This window comes from Salvelinus fontinalis, chromosome 15 (assembly GCF_029448725.1).
Source record: "Salvelinus fontinalis isolate EN_2023a chromosome 15, ASM2944872v1, whole genome shotgun sequence".
NCBI classification, from domain to species: Eukaryota; Metazoa; Chordata; class Actinopteri; order Salmoniformes; family Salmonidae; genus Salvelinus; species Salvelinus fontinalis.
In genome coordinates this window covers 13,221,524-13,243,282 of record NC_074679.1, presented here as the reverse complement: position 1 = coordinate 13,243,282, position 21,759 = coordinate 13,221,524, and the positions used below count along the sequence as shown (strand labels likewise).

Genomic DNA, 21,759 nt, shown 5'->3' with positions numbered 1-21,759 from the left:
CGTTCCTGACCTATTTCTGTTAATTTGTTATATGTTTAGTTGGTCAGGACGTGAGTTTGGGTGGGCATTCTATGTTTTCTGTTTCTGTGTTGGTTTTGGGTTGCCTGGTATGGCTCTTAATTAGAGGCAGGTGTTTGGCATTCCTCTAATTAAGAGTCATATTTAGGTAGGCGTTGTCACAGTGTTCGTTGTGGGTGATTGTCTTCAGTGTCTGTGTCTGTACACCACGCGGGACTGTTTATGGTTTGTTCGGTTTGTGTAGCCTATGTTCCTATTCGTGCGTTTTTCTTGTTTTATGTAAGTACGTCGTCTAGGTCTGTCTACACCGTTTGTTGTTTTTGTTAGTTTAATCAAGTTCGTGTTTTCGTTAATAAAATTATGTCATTTCACTACGCTGCGCCTTGGTTCCCTCAATACTCCTCCTCTTCAGATGAAGAGGAGGAGGACTGCCATTACAGATGTCCACTTGTCCGTCGAAATGCCCACTAACGTACGACCGGGACCCCGAAATGTGCCCAGCGCGTCAAAGTGCACAACAAAGCAATGCCTCAAAATCGCACTAAAAGGATATAAATTGCTATACAACGGTTCAAATTAACTACCTTATGATGCTGTTAACACCTATAACGGGTAAAAACATGACCGGAGAAATATTACTGGCTAAACTAACGCTTGGAAGGAGGCGAGTCCGATGTCCTTCGCGCGCAAGGCGCAGGCAGCAAAGGGAAGCTACTTCCGCTATTTGGTGTCTTATAGAGAAACTGATTGCGCAATCGACACCATTCAAAGCGTCATCACGCACTGACATCCAGGGGAAGACGTAAGCAGTGTCTGTTTCTCCATAGCATTTACAGTGAGCTTTAAACTGACTCCAGATCAGTGGCCAAAATGTTTGAAATCTGACTCCCTATCATGACAAGTGCTGTAGATTGAGTTCTGTTTCACTCAGAGACAAAATTTCAACGGCTATAGAAACTAGAGAGTGTTTTCTATCCAATAATAGTAATAATATGCATATTGTACGAGCAAGAATTGAGTAGGAAGCCGTTTAATCTGTAATGCAAATTATGCTAATGAGAAAACAGCACCCCCTATAGTCGCAAGAAGTTAACACCTATATCGAATAAAATCAGAGCCGGATATATCTAAGGCCTATAACGGTAGCTTCCCAGAACGCCATCCTGAGGTCTGTCTTGCGTCATGGCGAAAATTGAAAAGAGTGGACCCCACGTTCCCAAACCCTTTATATGGCCTCAGATCTGCCTAGCAACCTGATTCCAATTCTCACTATTTGCTGACATTTAGGGGAAGGCGTATGCAGTGCATCTCGACCAATAGACGACTTGCAAATTAATAAACTGACCTCAGAACAGCCTTACTGATCTCAGATTTCTCACTTCCTCACAGGAAAATTGCTCCAACTTGATTTCTGTTTTACTCACAGATATAATTCAAACGGTTTTAGAAACTAGAGAGTGTTTTCTATCCAATAGTAATAATAATATGCATATTGTACAAGCAAGAATTGAGTACGAGGCTGTTTAATTTGGGAATGAAATTTATACAAAGTGAAAACAGCACCCCCTATTGAGAAAAGGTTTTAAGTTCCTCTGTGTACATATCAACCAACAAACTGAAATGGTCCACGCACACGCAACAGCGCCACTTCAACCTCAGGAGGCTGAAAAAATGTTTCTTGTCTCCGAAAACACTCACTAACTTTTACAGGTGCACAATTGAGAGCATCCTGTCAGGCTGTATCACCGCATGGTATCGCAACTGCACCGCCGGCAAACGGAGGGTTCTCCAGAGGGGGGTGGGGTCTGCACAACATATCACCGGGGGCAAACTACCTGCCCTCCAGGACCCCTACAACACCCGATGTCACAGGAAGGCAAAAAGGATAATGAAGGACAATAACCACCCGAGCCACTACCTGTTCACCCCGCTTCCATCCAGAAGGTGAGGTCAGTACAGGTGCATCAGAGCTGGAACAGAGAGATTGAAAAACATCTTTAATCTCAACGCCATCAGATTGTTAAACGGCCACCAATAGCACAGAGTCGGCTGGCTACCTAGAGACTTGATATCATTGGCCACTTGAATAAATGGAACACTAGTCAATTTAATAATGCCACTTTAAGAATGTTTACCTATCTCGCGTTACTCATCTCATATGTACAGTTGAAGTCGGAAGTTTATGTACACCATAGCCAAATAAATTTATACTCAGTTTTTCATAATTCCAGACATTTAATCATAGTAAAAAACACCCTGTCATAGGTCAGTTAGGATCATCACTTTATTTTAAGAATGTGAAATATCAGGATAGTAATAGAGAGAATGATTTATTTGAGCTTTTATTTCTTTCATCACATTCCCAGTGAGTCAGAAGTTTAAATACACTCAACTAGTATTTGGTAGCATTGCCTTTAAATTGTTTAACTTGGGACAAACGTTTCGGTTAGCCTTCCACAAGCTTCCCACAATAAGTTGGGTGAATTTTGGCTCATTCCTCCTGACAGAGCTGGTGTAACTCCTTGCTCGCACATGCTTTTACAGTTCTGCCCACAAATGTTCTATAGGATTGAGGTCAGGGCTTTGTTGTGATGGCCACTCCAATACCTTGACTTTCTTGTCCTTAAGCCATTTTGCCACAACTTTGGAAGTATGCCTGGGGTCATTGTCCATTTGGAAGACCCATTTGCGACCAAGCTTTAACTTCGTGACTGATGTTTTGAGATGTTACTTCAATATATCCACATAATTTTCTTTCCTCATGATGCCATCCATTTTGTGAAGTGCACCAGTCACTCCTGCCCAAAAGCTCCTCCACAACATGATGCTGCCACCACAGTGCTTCACGGTTGGGATGGTGTTCTTCGGCTTGCAAGCCTCCCCCTTTTTCTCCAAACATAACGATGGTCATTATGGCCAAACAGTTATATTTTTGTTTCATCAGACGAGAGGACATTTCTCCAAAAAGTACGATCTTTGTCCCCATGTGCAGTTGCAAACCGTAGTCTGGATTTTTTATGGCGGATTTGGAGAAGTGTCTTCTTCCTTGCTGAGCGGCCTTTCAGGTTATGTCGACATAGGACTCGTTTTACTGTGGATATAGATACTTTTGTACCTGTTTCCTCCAGCATATTCACACGGTCCTTTGCTGTTGTTCTGGGATTGATTTGCACTTTTTGCACCAAGGTGCTTTCAACTCTAGGAGACAGAACGTGTCTCCTTCCTGAGCGGTATGACGGCTGCGTGGTCCCATATACTTGCGTACTATTGTTTGTACAGATGAACGTGGCAACTTCAGGCATTTGGAAATTGCTCCCAAGGATGAACCAGACTTGTGGAGGTCTACAATTTTTTTCTGAGGTCTTGTCTAATTTCTTTGAATTTTCTTATGATGTCAAGCAAAGAGGCACTGAGTTTGAAGGTTGGCATTGAAATATATCCACAGGTACACCTCCAATTGACTCAAATGACGTCAATAAGCCTAACAGAAGCTTCTAAAGCCATGGCATAACTTTCTGGAATTTTCCAAGTGTTTAAAGGCAGAGTCAACTTTGTGTATGTAAACTTCTGACCCACTGGAATTGTGATACAGTGAATTATAAGTGAAATAATCTGTCTGTAAACAATTGTTGGAAAAATGACTTGTGCCATGCACAAAGTAGATGTCTTAACCGACTTGCCAAAACTATAGTTTGTTAACAAGAAATTTGTGGAGTGGTTGAAAAACAAGTTTTAATGACTCCAACTTAAACTTCTTATGGCTGCAATCCCGTCACCGGGATGATATGACAACAGCCAGTAAAAGTGCAGGGCGCCAAATTCAAACAACAGAAATCTCATAATTAAAATTCCTCAGACATTCATGTGTCTTATATCATTTTAAAGGTAATCTTGTTGTTAATCCCACCAAAGTGTCCGATTTCAAATATGCTTTTCAGCGAAAGCACTACAAACGATTATGTTAGGTCACCACAAAACCACAATAAACACAGCCATTTTTTCCAGCGAAAGATATCTTTCACAAAAAGCAGAAATAGAGATAAAATGAATCACTAACCTTTGATTGTCTTCATCAGATGACACTCATAGGACTTCATGTTACACAATACATGCATGTTTTGTTTGATAAAGTTTATATTTATATAAAAAAATCTGAGTTTATATTGGCGCGTTACATTCACTGGTTCCAAAAACATCAAGTGATTTTGCATAGCCACATCGTTTCAACAGAAATACTCATCATAAATGTAGATGATAATACACTGAAATAACAAAAATAACTAAGAATAACGACCGAAACAGTTCTGGCTGGTGCAGACACACAACAGGAAACAACTACTCACAAAACACAGGTGGGATGAGGCAACCTAAGTATGGTTCTCAATCAGAGAAAACGATAGACACCTTTCTCTGATTGAGAACCACACTCGGCCAAACACATAGAAATATAAAACATAGAACAAAAACATAGAATGCCCACCACAACTCACGCCCTGACCAAACCAAAATAGAGACATAACAAAGGAACTAAGGTCAGGGCGTGACATCTTGTATGTTGTTACAATTACACCATGAGCCGTTAATCATGAAACATACATTACCGCCCTTCTTCTTACCAGAGAGATGTTTGCTCCTGTTGGTGCGATGCACTGACAATCCTGTTGGCTGTACGGACTCCAACAGCATGTCCCCAGCTAGCCATGTCTCCGTGAAACAGAGTATGTTACAATCCCGGATATCTCTTTGGAAAGCAACTCTTGCCCCAATTTTGGCGACTTTGTTAACTTGGGACTGGACGCTAGCGAGTAATATACAGCGGTGGGTGATGTGCGCGCACCCGAAGACTCACAAGAAGACCACTCCGGCACCCTCTCCTCCGGCGGCGTTGTTTTGGGTCGGCCTCTGGAATCAGTTCAAATGCCCTGGGAGGTGCAGACAGACGATTCGCATTGGGAAAGTTGTATTCCTGGTCGTAGTGCTGGTTGGGCTGGTTAGTTGACGTCTCTCTGATATCCAATAGTTCTTCCCGGCTGTATGTAATAAGACTTAAGGTTTTCTGGGCTAACAATGTAAGACATAATACATAAAAACAAAATGCTGCACAGTTTCCTAAGGACTTGAGCTAAGCTGCCATCTCTATCGGAGCCCTCTTTATAAATACATTTTTATTTTATTTTATTTATTTAGTCCTTCTTACATCAGCTGATATCTCAAAGTGCTGTACAGAAACCCAGCCTAAAACCCCAAACAGCAAGCAATGCAAGTGTAGAAGCACGGTGGCTAGGAAAAACTCCCTAGAAAGGCCAAAACCTAGGATGAAACCTATAGAGGAACCAGGCTATGTGGGGTGGCCAATCATATGACCTACTGAAGAGATGAGTCTTCAGTAAAGACTTAAAGGTTGAGACCGAGTCTGCGTCTCTCACATGGGTAGGCAGACCATTCCATAAAAATTGAGCTCTATAGGAATTCTAGGGACAATTAGGAGGCCTGCATCTTGTGACCGTAGCGTACGTGTAGGCATGTACGGCATGACCAAATCAGAAAGATAGGTAGGAGCAAGCCCATGTAATGCTTTGTAGGTTAGCAGTAAAATCTTGAAATCAGCCCTTGCCTTAACAGGAAGCCAGTGTAGGGAGGCTAGCACTGGAGTAATATAATAAAAAAAAATTGGTTCTAGTCAGGATTCTAGCAGCCGTATTTAGCACTAACAAAAGTTTATTTAGTGCTTTATCCGGGTAGCCGGAAAGTAGAGCATTGCAGTAGTTTAACCTAGAAGTAAGAAAAGCATGGATACATTTTTCTGCATCATTTTTGGACAGAAAGTTTCTGATTTTTGCAATGTTACGTAGTTGGAAAAAAGTTGTCCTTGAAACAGTCTTGATATGTTCGTCAAAAGAGAGATCAGGGTCCAGAGTAACGCCGAGGTTCTTCACCGTTTTATTTGAGATGACTGTACAGCCATCAAGATTAATTGTCAGATTCAAAAGAAGATCTCTTTGTTTCTTGGGGCCTAGAAAAAGCGTCTCTGTTTTGTCCGAGTTTAAAAGTAGAAAGTTTGCAGACATCCACTTTCTTATGTCTGAAACACAGGCTTCTAAGCAAGGTTAAGTTTGGTGCTTCACCATTTTTCATTGAAATGTACAGCTGTGTGTCATCCGCATAGAAGTGAAAGTTAACATTATGTTTTCGAATGACATCCCCTAGAGGTAAAATATATAGTGAAAACAATAGTGGTCCTAAAACGGAACCTTGAGGAACACCGAAATGTATTGATTTGTCAGAGGACAAACCATTCACAGACAAACTGATATCTTTCCGACAGATAAGATCTAAACCAGGCCAGAACTTGTCCGTGTAGACCAATTTGGGTTTCCAATCTCTCCAAAAGAATGTGGTGATCGATGGTATCAAAAGCAGCACTAAGGTCTAGGAGCACGAGGACAGATACAGAGCCTCGGTCTGACGCCATTAAAAGGTAATTTACCACCTTCACAAGTGCAGTCTCAGTGCTATGATGGGGTCTAAAACCAGACTGAAGCATTTCGTATACATTGTTTGTCTTTAGGAAGGCAGTGAGTTGCTGCGCAACAGCTTTTTCTAACATTTTTGAGAGGAATGGAAGATTCGATATAGGCCGATAGTTTTTTATATTTTCTGGGTCAAGGTTTGGCTTTTTCAAGAGAGGCTTTATTACTGCCACTTTTAGTGAGTTTGGTCCACATCCAGTGGATAGAGAGCCATCTATAATGTTCAACATAGGCGGGCCAAGCACAGGAAGCAGCTCTTTCAGTAGTTTAGTTGGAATAGGGTCCAGTATGCAGTTTGAAGGTTTAGAGGCCATGATTATTTTCATCATTGTGTCAAGAGATATAGTACGTAAACACTTGAGTGTCTCTCTTGATCCTAGGTCCTGGCAGAGTTGTGCAGACTCAGGACAACTGAGCTTTGGAGGAATAAGCAGATTTAAAGAGGAGTCCGTAATTTGCTTTCTAATGATCATGATCTTTTCCTCAAAGAAGTTCATGAATTTATTACTGCTGAAGTGAAAGCCATCCTCTCTTGGGGAACGCAGCTTTTAAGTTATCTTTGCGACAGTATCAAAAATACATTTCGGATTGTTCTTATTTTCCTCAATTAAGTTGGATAAATAGGATGATCGAGCAGCAGTGAGGTCTCTTCGATACTGCACGGTACTGTCTTTCCAAGCTATTCGGAAGACTTCCAGTTTGGTGTGGCTCCATTTCTGTTCCCATTTTCTGGAAGCTTGCTTCAGAGCTCGGGTATTTTCTGTATACCAGGGAGCTAGTTTCTTATGACAAATGTTTTTAGTTTTTAGGGGTGCAACTGCATCTAGGGTATTGCGCAAGGTTAAATTGAGTTCCTCAGTTAGGTGGTTAACTGATTGTTGTGCTCTGACGTCCTTGGGTAGGCAGACGGAGTCTGGAAGGGCATCAAGGAATCTTTGGGTTGTCTGAGAATTTATAGCACGACTTTTGATGCTCCTTGGTTGGGGTCTGAGCAGATTATTTGTTGTGATTGCAAAATTAATAAAATGGTGATCCGATAGTCCAGGATTATGAGGAAAAACATTAAGATCCACAACATTTATTCCACGGGACAAAACTAGGTCCAGAGTATGACTGGGACAGTGAGTAGGTCCGGAGACATGTTGTACCAAACCCACTGAGTCGATGATGGCTCCGAAAGCCGTTTGGAGTGGGTCTGTGGACTTTTCCATGTGAATATTAAAGTCACCAAAAATCAGAATATTATCTGCTATGACTACAAGGTCCGATAGGAATTCAGGGAACTCAGTGAGGAATGCTGTATATGGCCCAGGAGGCCTGTAAACAGTAGCTATAAAAAGTGATTGAGTAGGCTGCATAGATTTCATGACTAGAAGCTCAAAAAATGAAAACGTCTTTTTTTTTTTGTAAATTGAAATTTGCTATAGTAAATGTTATCAACACCTCCTATACCTCCGCCGCTTATTATGTCATTATTCTGTTTTTATAACTTTGGATTGCATTTATCAATAGTTTTATGTTGTCAAACCCTGCTATTCAATGTATGTATCAATATTTGATGCACAGTAGTACTTTATAGCATAGGTTTGTAAAGTTTATAATTTTAGTGTAAGCCTGTGGCACATCAATGTCAATACAGTTCAATTGACTATTCCTCCTCTCCCCTTAGGCAGTGTGTATGCAGGAGTGGCAGGGTTGGTGCTGGTTCCCCTTGCCGGGTTCTTACTGCCCTTATTGCTGCTGTGGCTCTGGAGGCAGCAGAGCAAAGAGAGGGCCGGTCAAGAGACCTTGGCCACCAATAGTGCACCGGCCAAAGGTGAGTGACACTGTCATGTGTACTCCACTGTATCAACAGTTCTGCCAAGTGTTCGGCTATACTGCAGATAGAGGCACCTATGTAGGCACATATGTTTCAATCTATGATTCAGTTTGTAAGTGATCACAATATAGGACTGTAGTAGGTTTCTGAAAAGCCTACAATGTTCATTCAGACATTGTGAGTGTTGGTTTGATTTACTGTGATGTATTTTCCATGCACTTCCAGGATTTACTGGACCTGTAAAAGCACCAAAGTAAGAGCATGATGAACAAATCATATTTGTGTGTTTTACATTTGTCTTCCTGTGTATGCGATTATAATTAGCTGCTCACTATGTTGATCACTATGTTGATCACGTGTCTGCTGTCACAACTAGGGGGAGGAGTCAGGCCCAGGCTGGGGATGAGGGAGAAGTCTATTTGAACTGCTGTGAAACCAACCAAGCCTACAGCAACCTGTGCCCCGCCTACATGACATAAGATGATACCTACGCCACCTTGGGATGATTCCTACACCCCCTTGGGATAATTCCTACGCCACCTTGGGATAATTCCTACACCACCTTGGGATGATTCCTACACCACCTTGGGATGATTCCTACACCACCGTGGGATGATTCCTACGCCATCTTGGGATGATTCCTATATTTTGTCATGAGAGAGGGTGATGGGATTTAACCAAGGACAGCAACAACATATGCATATGTGACATGAATGTAACACTAAAATAACCTGCTTGATAAATCACATAATGTAGATAACAGAAGAGTTAAATCCTCCTTTGCTCATTCTAAAACACTGTGGGGCAGTTTCCCAGACACAGATTAAACATAGTCCTGGACTTAAAAACTCTATCAAGAGATACTCTATTTACCGTGCTTTTTCATCCAGGACTATGTTTAATCTGTGTCAGAGAAACTGTCCTTAAGAGAGTTAGAGTTTGTTTAATATTTAGAGTTTGTTTAATATTTAAAGAGAAGCTAGACTTGATCTCTAAAAAGTAAAGAGGTTTGAAAAGTCTTCTTTTTCTTGTTTGTCTACATTTTATCCAGGTGTAATAGCTGTCGCTTTCCTCATCCTCGGATGAGGTGAGGAGAGAAGGATCTTCGGACCAAAATGCGGAGTCAGGGAAATAAGCCATCTTTATTTTATAAACGACAAAACTGAATAATGATGGCAACACGAAAAAACAAACACTTTCAAAACTTACAAAATAACAAAACGACGTAGAACGAAAACCTGAACATAAACTTACATAACTGAAACGTAAACTCACGAACAGGCAACAGACGACATCGAAACAAAACGAACAGCCAAACAGTCCCGTTTGTGAATATACATCGACAACACGAAAACATCACAGGAGACAATCACCCACAAACAAACAGTGAGAATGCCCTACCTAAATATGACTCTTAATTAGAGGCAAACGCAAACCACCTGCCTCTAATCAAGAGCCATACCAGGCAAACCGAAACCAACATAGAAACAGATAACATAGACTGCCCACCCAAAACACATGCCCTGACCATAAACACATAAAAACAACATAAAACAGGTCAGGACTGTTACAGTACCCCCCCCTCAAGGTGCGCACGCCGGGCGCACAAGCACAAAGTCCAGGGGAGGGTCCGGGTGGGCAGTTGACCACGGTGGTGGTTCCGGCTCAGGACGCTGTCCCCATACCACCATAGTCACTCCCCTCTTCTGTCTACCCCTTCTAATGACCACCCTAACACTACCTTCCCCTAAATAAACAGCTAGCACCGGGACAAGGGGCAGCACCGGGACAAGGGGTAGCACCGGGACAAGGGGCAGCACTAGAACAAGGGGCAGCACCTGGATAAGGACCATCACCGGAATAAGGGGCAGCACCGGGACAAGGGGCAGCACCGGGACAAGGGGCAGCACCGGGACAAGGGGCAGCACCGGGACAAGGGGCAGCACCGGGACAAGGGGCAGCACCGGGACAAGGGGCAGCACCGGGACAAGGGGCAACACCGGGACAAGGGGCAACACCGGGACAAAGGGCAGATCCCGGCTGAAGGACTCTGGCAGGTCCTGTTTGGACGGCTCTGGCAGGTCCATGCAGGCTGACGGCTCTCGACGCTCATGGCAGACTGACGGCTCTCTACGCTCATGGCAGGCTGAAGGCTCTCGACGCTCATGGCAGGCTGACGGCTCTCGACGCTCATGGCGCTCTGACGGCTCTCGACGCTCATGGCGCTCTGACGGCTCTCGACGCTCATGGCGCTCTGACGGCTCTGGCTGCTCATGGCTCTCTGACGGCTCTGGCTGCTCATGGCTCTCTGACGGCTCAGGCTGCTCATGGCTCTCTGACGGCTCAGGCTGCTCATGGCTCTCTGACGGCTCTGGCTGCTCATGGCTCGCTGGCGGCTCTGGCTGCTCATGGCTCGCTGGCGGCTCTGGCAGATCCTGTCTGGTTGGCGGCTCTGGCAGATCCTGTCTGGTTGGCGGCTCTGGCAGATCCTGTCTGGTTGGCGGCTCTGGCAGATCCTGTCTGGTTGGCGGCTCTGGTAGATCCTGTCTGGCGGGCGGCTCTAGCGGCTCCTGTCTGGCTGACGGCTCTAGCGGCTCCTGTCTGGCGGATGGCTCTGTAGGCTCATGGCAGACGGGCGGCTTTGCAGGCTCATGGCAGACGGGCGGCTTTGCAGGCTCCTGGCAGACGGATGGCTCAGATGGCGCTGGGGAGACGGATGACTCAGATGGCGCTGGGGAGACGGATGGCTCAGATGGCGCTGGGGAGACGGATGGCTCAGATGGCGCTGGGGAGACGGATGGCTCTGGCCGGATACGGCGCACTGTAGACCTGGTGCGTGGTGCCGGAACTGGAGGCACCGGGCTAATGATAAGCACCTTCCTACTAGTGCGTGGAGCAGGGACAGGGCACACTGAACTCTCAAAGCGTACTCTATACCTGGTGCGTGGTACCGGCACTGGTGGCACCTGGCTGAGGGCACGCACCTCAGGACTAGTACGGGGAGAAGTGACAGTGTGTACAGGACTTAGGAGACGCACAGGTGGCTTAGTGCGTGGGGCCGGAACTGGAGGCACTGAACTGGATACACGCACTATAGGGAGAGTGCGTGGAGAAGGAACAGGGCTCTGGAAATGCACTGGTAGCCTAGTGCGTAGTGTAGGCACTGTAGGTACTAGGCTGGGGCGGGGAGGTGGCGCCGGAAATACCGGACCGTGCAGGCGTACTGGCTCTCTTGAGCATTGAGCCTGCCCAACCTTACCTGGTTGAATGCTCCCGGTCGCCCGCCCAGTACGGGGAGGTGGAATAACCCGCACCGGGCTGTGTAGGCGAACCGGGGAAACCATGCGTAAGGCAGGTGCCATGTATGCCGGCCCGAGGAGACGCACTGGAGACCAGACGCGTTGAGCCGGCCTCATGACACCTGGCTCAATGCCCAATCTAGCCCTACCAGTGCGGGGAGGTGGAATAACCCGCACCGGCCTATGCACACGTACAGGAGACACCGTGCGCTCTACTGCGTAAACTCCCGCTCTCCACGGTTAGCCTGGGAAGTGGGCGCAGGTCTCCTACCTGCCCTTGGCCCACAACCCTTTAGCCCCCCCCCAAGAAATTTTTGGGAGTTACTCACGGGCTTTTCGGGCTTCCGTGCAAGACGTGTCCCCTCATAATTCCGGTTTCGAGCTTGATTCTCCGGCTTCCATCCACGTCTCCTAGCTGCCTCCTTAAACCACCGCTCCTGGGCTGTGGCTGCCTCACTCTTCTCACGAGAGCAGCGATATTCTCCAGTTTGCGCCCAGGGTCCTCTACCAGACAGGATCTCCTCCCAAGTCCAAAAGTCCTTGTTGCTCCGTCGAGCATTCCCATACCGCTTGGTCACATTTTGTTGGTGGGTGATTCTGTAATAGCTGTCGCTTTCCTCATCCTCGGATGAGGTGAGGAGAGAAGGATCTTCGGACCAAAATGCGGAGTCAGGGAAATAAGCCATCTTTATTTTATAAACGACAAAACTGAATAATGATGGCAACACGAAAAAACAAACACTTTCAAAACTTACAAAATAACAAAACGACGTAGAACGAAAACCTGAACATAAACTTACATAACTGAAACGTAAACTCACGAACAGGCAACAGACGACATCGAAACAAAACGAACAGCCAAACAGTCCCGTTTGTGAATATACATCGACAACACGAAAACATCAAAGGAGACAATCACCCACAAACAAACAGTGAGAATGCCCTACCTAAATATGACTCTTAATTAGAGGCAAACGCAAACCACCTGCCTCTAATCAAGAGCCATACCAGGCAAACCGAAACCAACATAGAAACAGATAACATAGACTGCCCACCCAAAACACATGCCCTGACCATAAACACATAAAAACAACATAAAACAGGTCAGGACTGTTACACCAGGCTGTATCACATCCGGCCGTGATTGGGAGTCCTATAGGGCAGCGCACAATTGGCCCAGCGTTGTCCGGGTTTGGCCGGAGTAGGCCGTCATTGTAACTAAAAATTTGCTCTTAACTGACTTGCCTAGTTAAATAAAGGTTCAATTTAAAAACACATACAAAACAAATGTGCTGATGTGATATTTCTCGGAATCTTTTAATGGAAGCTTTGAATTCAATACCTATTGTGAAACAAAAAACAGGCATTTCAATAACAATATACACTACAGTTCAAAAGTTTGGGGTCACTTAGAAATGTCCTTGTTTTTGAAAGAAAAGCCCATTTTATGTCCATTAAAATGACATCAAATTGATCAGAAACACAGTGTAGACGTTGTTAATGTTGTTAGGCCAGTTTTATTGCTTCCTTAATCAGAACAACAGTTTTCAGCTGTGCTAAGATAATTGCATAAGGGTTTTCTAATGATCAATTAGCCTTTTAAAACGATACACTTGCATTAGCTGACACAACATGCCATTTGAACACAGGAGTGAGGGTTGCTGGTAATGGGCCTCTGTACGCCTATGTAGATATTCCATTTTTTTTTTTTAAATCAGCCGTTTCCAGCTACAATAGTCATTTACAACATTAACAATGTCTACACTGCATTTCTAATCAACTTGATGTCATTTTAATGGATTAAAAATGAGCTTTTCTTTCAAAAACTAGGACATTTCTAAGTGACCCCGAACTTTTGAACGGTAGTATATCTGTTAGTTCATATTTACATTGAGAATGCAGTACAGCGTATTACACAATATGTTTTAAATGCATCACAGACACAGAGTTACAGTTACTGCAACATTTATAACAGAGGTCTATTTACTTCATAACCCACACGTCTCTGTTAATACTTCAGTAGCTGGCAGTTGAGAAGTCATCAAGTTCCTCACATGGTTACCAGGCTCTTAAAAAGGGCAGTGAAGCTTATTATTCCCTCATTCTGTGCAATAAGTAGCTGTAACAATAATATCACTACATTTCAACTATCCACTAGCACTTAACCCTAATGTTAAACATAACCCTTATCCTAACCTTAACCCTTAAGCTAACACTTATTCTAACCATAAGCGTAACCTTAGCAAGCAATTTCTTATCAACAGATAGCTTATTCATAGTATGTACAGAATCTCTAGATGGGTTATCCAGATTTTCCAAAGAAAGTGTGACCGAAAGTGCTTCTTGACTCACAGTATTTCTTTTGCAATCTTACAAAAATTGCAAAAGGTATACAATTTCACATCGTACCACGTGAGAGTAGGCTAAAATAATCGGTAGGCTAAAATCAACACATCCTGCATAGCTCGTTTGGCAATTACAGTTTCACTTCATTACAAAGGTTAGCTTATCACAAAATGCTTTAACTTTACGGAGACAGCATCCTGAAAAGCTAATTGTTATTAATATATGTCCATATTAGTTGCTCAAGACCAAGGATTTTTTAATTCCTTGCTCACGACCAGCTATTGTTCAGCACCCAATTTAGAAGGCTCCAACAGTGATAGAACTATTGTTGGTTAAGGGCTTGTAAGTAAGCAATTCACTGTTGTATTTGGCGCATGTGATATTTAAAATGTAATTTGATATCCATTTTATCTAAGCATCTAGTCTAGTGGCTTGGGACTGAGTTTGTAGAGCTATTTTGCAATCCTTTATAGAAGCTCCTGTTCCCTATGAAACGTCTGCTTTTCTTCTCTGATTACACTAGAAGAACAGGAAGAAACAGATGTGATGAAATTGAAGTCACTATAAAGTGTAAGATACATTGTGAGATACAATGTACAGTACAACTGAAATGTGAAAACAAAGAATCAATGGTCCAAATATTTCAAAGCACTGATTATAGCTGGCACAGTGGCCAGGACAAATCCCTACAGGGAAGACATCTAGAGGGGAACCATACTCTGGGTGGGGCATGTGTTCATGTGAATGTGTCTGAATGAACATGAGGCTACATAGCAGAGTGCATGTTCTGCACTGTGTGCATTGTTAGGTGTGGGTGTGATGGAATGAAGCATCCTGAGGATGTGGTCACTAACAACAGTCAGCATTAGCATTAGACACAATATCTACAATACAATGTCATCTAGAGATTTAAACAGCTGCTTCTGTTCGCTATGGAGCCGCTGGCTCACATTCTTGCACTCCACCATAGAAATGTGTGTGATGGCTGTTTCCGAGCATCCTTTCCCCCTCCCCACCTTTTTCAGATGGTCCTTGATGTAGAGGCGGAACTTCCTGGTGGCGAAGCAGTACACTACAGGGTCCAGGAGGCAGTTGAGCCCCATCAGCATCAAGGTGACCTGGTGGGCATCGTTAAGCCACTGCCTGGTCCGCTGGCCCCAGTCCATTCTGCCCATGCCCTCCTTGATCTCCAGTACAGCCAGAGTCCAGGGGCCCTGGACCACGTGGTGGGGGAGGAAGCACACCACAAACACCCCCACCACGGCACACAGCATCTGCAGGGCCTGGCCCTTAACCCCCCGGAGCTGGGATGAACTGGAGCCCCGAGTCTGGGTAGGGGACTGGGCGAGCAGGGCACGGGCGATGAGCAGGTTACAGACTACTACGAGGAAGAAGACCAAGACGAAGCACCCCACGATGATGAGGTGGGTGGTGGCCACAGTCCGCTTCTCGTCGTCAGTCTTGTTGTGGTAGCCCTCAAAGCAGCGCGACACGTTGCCGTCGTCCACCTGGATGCCCGTCTCCAAGAGGTACGGCACAGACATGGACAGTGTGAGTGCCCAGATTACCATGGTGACAGCCACTCCGCGGCGCCAATGGTCAGACGAGGCGGCATCAAGCGGGCGTGTGATGGCCCAGTAACGGTTGACGCTGATGGCGGCAAGGAAGAGGATGGAGCAGTAGGTGTTGATGAAGAAGAACGCGCCAGTGACGCGGCACAGGAAGTCGCCGTAGCGCCAGTCACCGCGGTGGTGGTAGTAGCCAATCCAGAAGGGGAGGGCGCACACGAAGAGGAGGTCGGCAACAGTCAGGTTGGCCATGTAGATGCGGATCTCACTCATGGCCTTGGCGTGGCGCAGGCGCTGCAGCACGAACAGCACGTAACTGTTGGCTATCAGACCAAGGACGAACACAACACCGTAAAACACTGGGAAGAGGGTGTAACGGAACTCAGAGTCCAGAAAGGTTATTTTACCGACTGTGGATAGTTTCACTGTCGTGTTCACTGTCATGTCCTCTTCCATCCCCATGGTCGACTCCACTGTTGGTTCTGCTAAAGCAAGCAACTCCATCTGTGAGAAAAATACTTCATATTAGACTCATATTTCAAGAATCACTCTGTCATGTTCACTTTGGTACAACTCTTACTGTAGTCAGTAGGAGGACTCTGGACATGTCTATTGTCACTCTCAGGTGAAATGAATAGCTATAGGCCTATCCAGTCTGTGCAGTTTTTGATTCACTGAATCCACTCCTGATAAACACACAAAGTGTATCATACCACCATATTTGAGAGTTTCACAACTTACTGTAAATGTAAATCAAATACAGTTGTATCTATAGAAACCATAAAACACACCTATGGTAACAGTCAGCTATGACACATACAGGAAGTGTCTTACAACACTTGTGTCACCAGCCTTTTCTGGTCTGCTATTAAGCAACAACACGTGCCGCATTCACATGCTAGTCAGAACTCTGACATTTCCGACTTGCTGATTCGTTGAACGCGACTAGCATGTGACCATGGCAACTGCGCTTTGTTTATGATGATTGCTGGTTGATGACCATAGTTCCAGTCACATCTAGACAAATGTCATTAGTATAGCAGACAATAACAAAAGGAGTGCCACTTTATATTAACAACAAATTAGACTATACATCTTTATAGAGATTTCATGAAGTCTTCATAAACCCTACTTAGTGGCAAGTCATATAAATGGTGCTACATAAAAGATGCTATGATACAACATTCCCGGGGCCACCAATACATCAAATGTATGACTGTAAAACACACATGACTGTAAGTCACTTTGGATAAAAACGTCTGCTTAATGCCATATATTATATTATCTTACATATATATATTTCTATATTATTATATGACATGACATGATATCTTGACTGGTGCTTTGCCAAATGTTATAGAACTATTTTGTCACCCTAGTGACATTCACTTAGGAATGAGAAGCCACTGAGACCAAGCGGAAAGGGAGATTGAACTGAATTTACCCTGGCCAGTTCCATAGTATGGGATTCCCACATTCTGGATGAACTACATCACTAAAAATGGTCCTGGTTACAGTAAATCCCACACTATTTTCAAGAAAAAGGACAATAAAGGCATAATATGTGAAATACTCACACTCATTCATACTTGAAACGAAAAAGAAACCTGTTACAGCCCTAGATTAGAATAGGTTAGAATATAATTTTTCCAGAGGGAACTTCCATTGTGTCATGTCTGATAAGATAAATAAAAAGAATACAGCAAAGTAAACTTACGACAGCAACATTAAAACATGACCAGTGGTGTAAAATAACTAAGTAAAAATACTTTGAAGTACTACTTAAGTCATTTTTGGGGGGGTATCTGTACTTTAATTTACTATTTATAGTTTTTACAAATTTTGATCCACTACAACCCTAAAGAAAATATGTACTTTTTACTCACATACATTTTTTTCCTGACACCCAAAAGTACTTGTTCCATTTCGAATGCTCACGCAGGACAGCATGATGGAAAATGCGCGCACATATCAATAATGCATTTTCATCCCTACTGCCTCTGACCTGAGTGACTGGACGTGCTCCTCTATTCCTCTATTGTTCCCGCATATCGTTTTTCAATAGGAAAAGTAAAAAATGCTTTATAGCGTTTCTCTACAAACAATAGTGGGACCTTATTTTTCATAAAACATATCTACCGCTTCTTAGATGTGCTTTCAATGAGAATGACAGATCCATAACTCTATAACTGTATAACTATACGTATGTGAATTTGTTTGGGTAGCCCAATAATTTACATATTGCAGCTTTAACTCTGGCTCTAGTAGAGACTCATTACTAATGCAATGAAAGATGTTAGACGTGTACATTTGTTTAAACTTTTAAACAATAAATAATTATAAACATTTTCACAGGTATGCTAATAAAGAAATGCAAAACATATTTGACATTTCAAGCAAAAAGTTCATGTGGATCCTAGTATTTGGCTACTTTTTCTGTTAAAAAACAGTTATGTTTTCTATGAAAATTACTAAGAAATTTGCGCTTACCCGAGCGCGTGGCTCCTTCCTCGTTTCGTTCTGTATTTCTCTGTGTGTGTGTGTTCTAGATAAACGCTATTAGGTTCATTTGAAACCAGCATATGTTAGGCTACATCGTAAACATCTCTATAGCCTAATACATGTGCGCGAATATACATATACAATGACGTTTCTAGAAACAAGAGAAATTCCTGAAATTAATCGACCAGGAAGATCGGAGGCGGGCGTCTGACAACTCCGGCTAGGTGTACTTAACAGACTGGTTGCGCTACCTGCTATAAGGGGTGATAAGAGACATATATAAGCCTAGGCAACTGTACCACAATGTGGCTGTTGCCTAGCATTGAACGTCTGACTGATATGACATGTTACCAACGCCTTACTAACATCTGAGTGACGCCTGTGTTGCGTGTTAATGAATGCCATAATGTCCCTAGTTATATATATATATATATTAATTAAATCTCAAACATAAATGTTAGAAACTTAAAAATGTTCCCATGCAAGCACACATTCCCGAAGTAGCCACCTTGATCTATGGTGTAGCCTACGTCGTGTGTATTTCCTGTTATCGCTAATGGCCTGGAAAAGATTATGTCTGATCTATAGGTAATTTGTCTTTCTTTCAACACCTCATGGTATGGTATGTTATCTTATCTCGCTGTATACAGATCTAAATGTTGTTAGCCAATCATAGACTATGCTGTTAACAGTTCCCAGTAGCCTACATCAGACAACCAATAAGAGTTGTGTCCATGGCTTTCAGTCGAATAGAGGAATTCATAGGCGCTATTCGGAATCCTTGGGATGTCCATTCAGTCGAACAGAGGAGTTCATAGGTTTTCCCAAAGGATCTGTGCTATTCGGGATCCTTGGGATGTCCCTACCTCTATCAAGTATAAATGTGAAATGGTTAACTTTCGTGTTAGTTTATCTTCTCTAGGGTAGGGGGCAGCATTCGGAATTTTGGATGAAATGCATGCCCAAATTAAACTGCCTGCATCTCGGGCCCAGAATATACTATATGCATATAACTGGTAGATTTGGAAAAGGAAGGTGAGACCTGGGAAAGCTTGGTGCTCCTAGCACTGGCCCCGGGGTTTCTCCAAATAGTCAATCTGAAGGCTAACTACTGGATCACGTTAAGTAACCGCCACTTCCAGCTGTACAAAAGACTATTGAGAGTAAATATTAGTTCACCATAGGCGAGCTGTAGCTCCGCCCACCGGCGATGTGGAGCAAAGCATGCTGGACGACACTTAAAGTAGCACGTGACGCGTAACACATTTAGACCTTTTTAAGGCGTTCATGGTAAGATCATTCATAATAAACTTACACACAAACTGACACGCGACGTGTCAGTGACACGTTATGCGACGTGAACACTACGTCTACATAATGTGTATGTGTCACTTGACGTGGACGCATCGGTAGTTTGCCTTAGAAACAAACTTGTCTCCATTGACAGTCCATGTTAATTTGTGGCGTTATTTTATGGCGCTAGGAAGGTGACTTGGTGAGCGGTATCAGTAGCTTCACAAGGCTTAATTCTGGCATGAATCACCCCCTATAGCCTGCCCTATATCAAGAGGTTTGATCAAGCATCAACTTCAATGGAAAAACCCAAGTAATGTTCACGTGCAGTACGTGCACCCCTGGTGGTATTTAGAATTGAACAACTAAGGATCCTAAGTTACAGTGGATAGGGGGTCATATCTTTAGAAAATAACAGAAAGGCCTGCACAATGTTAGGCTTATACTACTACAGTAATTACCACCTTTTAATCTGGAATCCTTAATTGGTGAAACTGCCACATCCATTTGGGGTATTACAACAACAAATAACTTAGTAAAAATAACAAACACTGTTTTCCCCCTCACACATCATTGCACGCATGATAGGTTAGGTGAATATGCGCAGTATTTTTGTTTTTACCACGTTGCTGAATGCTCTTCTCCTCTGTTTTCATCAACAACACAAAGACAATAATAAAAGCGCTTAGGCCTGGGGGCCCTAATGCCGATTCGATATTTAAAACAGGCTAGATAGTATGGGTATTATACAGTCAGCCACAGTTGCAGTACACAAAAGTGTCTTACCCAGTAGGCTACTTAATTTGAGCCAGATCCTGTTTCGTTCCAGAACCAAGTTGTCCAGATCTGGAACATCTAGCATGAACATTCTTTTTCACTGTTTGCAATCTATAATTTCCAATAAAAGCTATCAGTGTTAATTCGAGTTGCTTCCTCTGTAATTGTCCTGCCCTCTATAAAACGTAATTGTTAAAAAGTGACTGATAGTCTAAGAATGAATTAGTGTTGGGTCAGCCCAGGTGTATGGTTTGCACAACATTGTAGCCTAGAAATACCACTTCCTGCCCTGCAGGACACCGACAGCACCCGATGACACATGAATGACAAAAATATAAATCAAGGACATCAACCACCCGAGCCACGGCCTATTCACACAAATACCTTATTTTCATACGTTTTCAGACCTTTTGCTATGAGACTCGAATTTGAGCTCAGGTGCATCCTGTTTCCATTGATCATCCTTGAGATGTTTCAACAACTTGATTGGAGTCCACTTGTGGTAATTTCAATTGATTGGACATGATTTGGAAAGGCACACACGTGTCTATCTAAACTCACCAAAAAAATAATCATCCTCTCACTGTCAACTGTGTTTATTTTCAGCAAACTTAAAATGTGTAAATATTTATGGACTGCACCAGATTTGCCAGTTCTTGCTGTGAGATGTTACCCCACTCTTCCACCAAGGCACCTGCAAGTTCCCGGACATTTCTGGGGGGAATGGCCCTCACCCTCACCCTCCGATCCAACAGGTCCCAGACGTGCTCAATGAGATTGAGATCCAGGATCTTCGCTGGCCATGGCAGGACACTGACATTCCTGTCTTGCAGGAAATCACACACAGAACGAGCAGTATGGCTGGTGGCATTGTCATGCTGGAGGGTCATGTCAGGATGAGCCTGCAGGAAGGGTACCACATGAGGGAGGAGGATGTCTTCCCTGTAACGCACAGCATTGAGATTGCATGCATTGACAACAAGCTCAGTCCGATGATGCTGTGACACACCGCCCCAGACCATGACGGACCCTCCACCTCCAAATCGATCTTGCTCCAGAGTACAGGCCTCAGTGTAATGCTCATACCTTTGACGATAAACGCGAATCCGACTCTCACCCCTGGTGAGACAGAACCACGATTCGTCAGTGAAGAGCACTTTTTACCAGTCCTGTCTGGTCCAGTGGCGGTGGGTTTGTGCCCATAGGCGACGTTGTTGCCGGTGATGTCTGGTGAGGACCTGCCTTACAACAGGCCTACAAGCCCTCAGTCCAGCCTCTCTCAGCCTATTGCGGACAGTCTGAGCACTGATAGAGGGATTGTTCGTTCCTGGTGTAACTCGGGCAGTTGTTGTTGCCATCCTGTACCTGTCCCAGAGGTGTGATGTTCGGATGTACCGATCCTGTGCAGGTGTTGTTACACGTGGTCTACCACTGCGAGGACAATCAGCTGTCCGTCCTGTCTCCCTGTAACTCTGTCTTATGCGTCTCACAGTACGGACATTGCAATTTATTACCCTGGCCACATCTGCAGTTCTCATGTCTCCTTGCAGCATGCCTAAGCCACGTTCACGCAGATGAGCAGGGACGCTGGGCATCTTTCTTTTGGT

The 21,759-nt window shown here is 43.9% G+C and overlaps 1 protein-coding gene across 1 annotated transcript; it reads right to left on the bottom strand.

Annotated features, from left to right (window-relative positions):
- Positions 1-12,976: 12,976 nt before the first annotated feature.
- Positions 12,977-18,279, bottom strand: LOC129811446 (platelet-activating factor receptor-like). Its single transcript, XM_055862747.1, has 2 exons — positions 18,071-18,279; positions 12,977-16,084 (listed from the first exon to the last, which is right to left on the bottom strand). Exon 2 carries the CDS (start codon positions 16,082-16,084, stop codon positions 14,897-14,899), a length of 1,188 nt encoding a protein of 395 aa, XP_055718722.1. The 5' UTR covers positions 18,071-18,279; the 3' UTR covers positions 12,977-14,896.
- Between the last annotated feature and the right edge of the window lie 3,480 nt (positions 18,280-21,759).

What these genes read in the sequence shown, in the direction of transcription:
- LOC129811446 (XM_055862747.1), bottom strand. Translation starts at nt 16,084, where the DNA reads ATGGAGTTGCTTGCTTTAGCAGAACCAACAGTGGAGTCGACCATGGGG.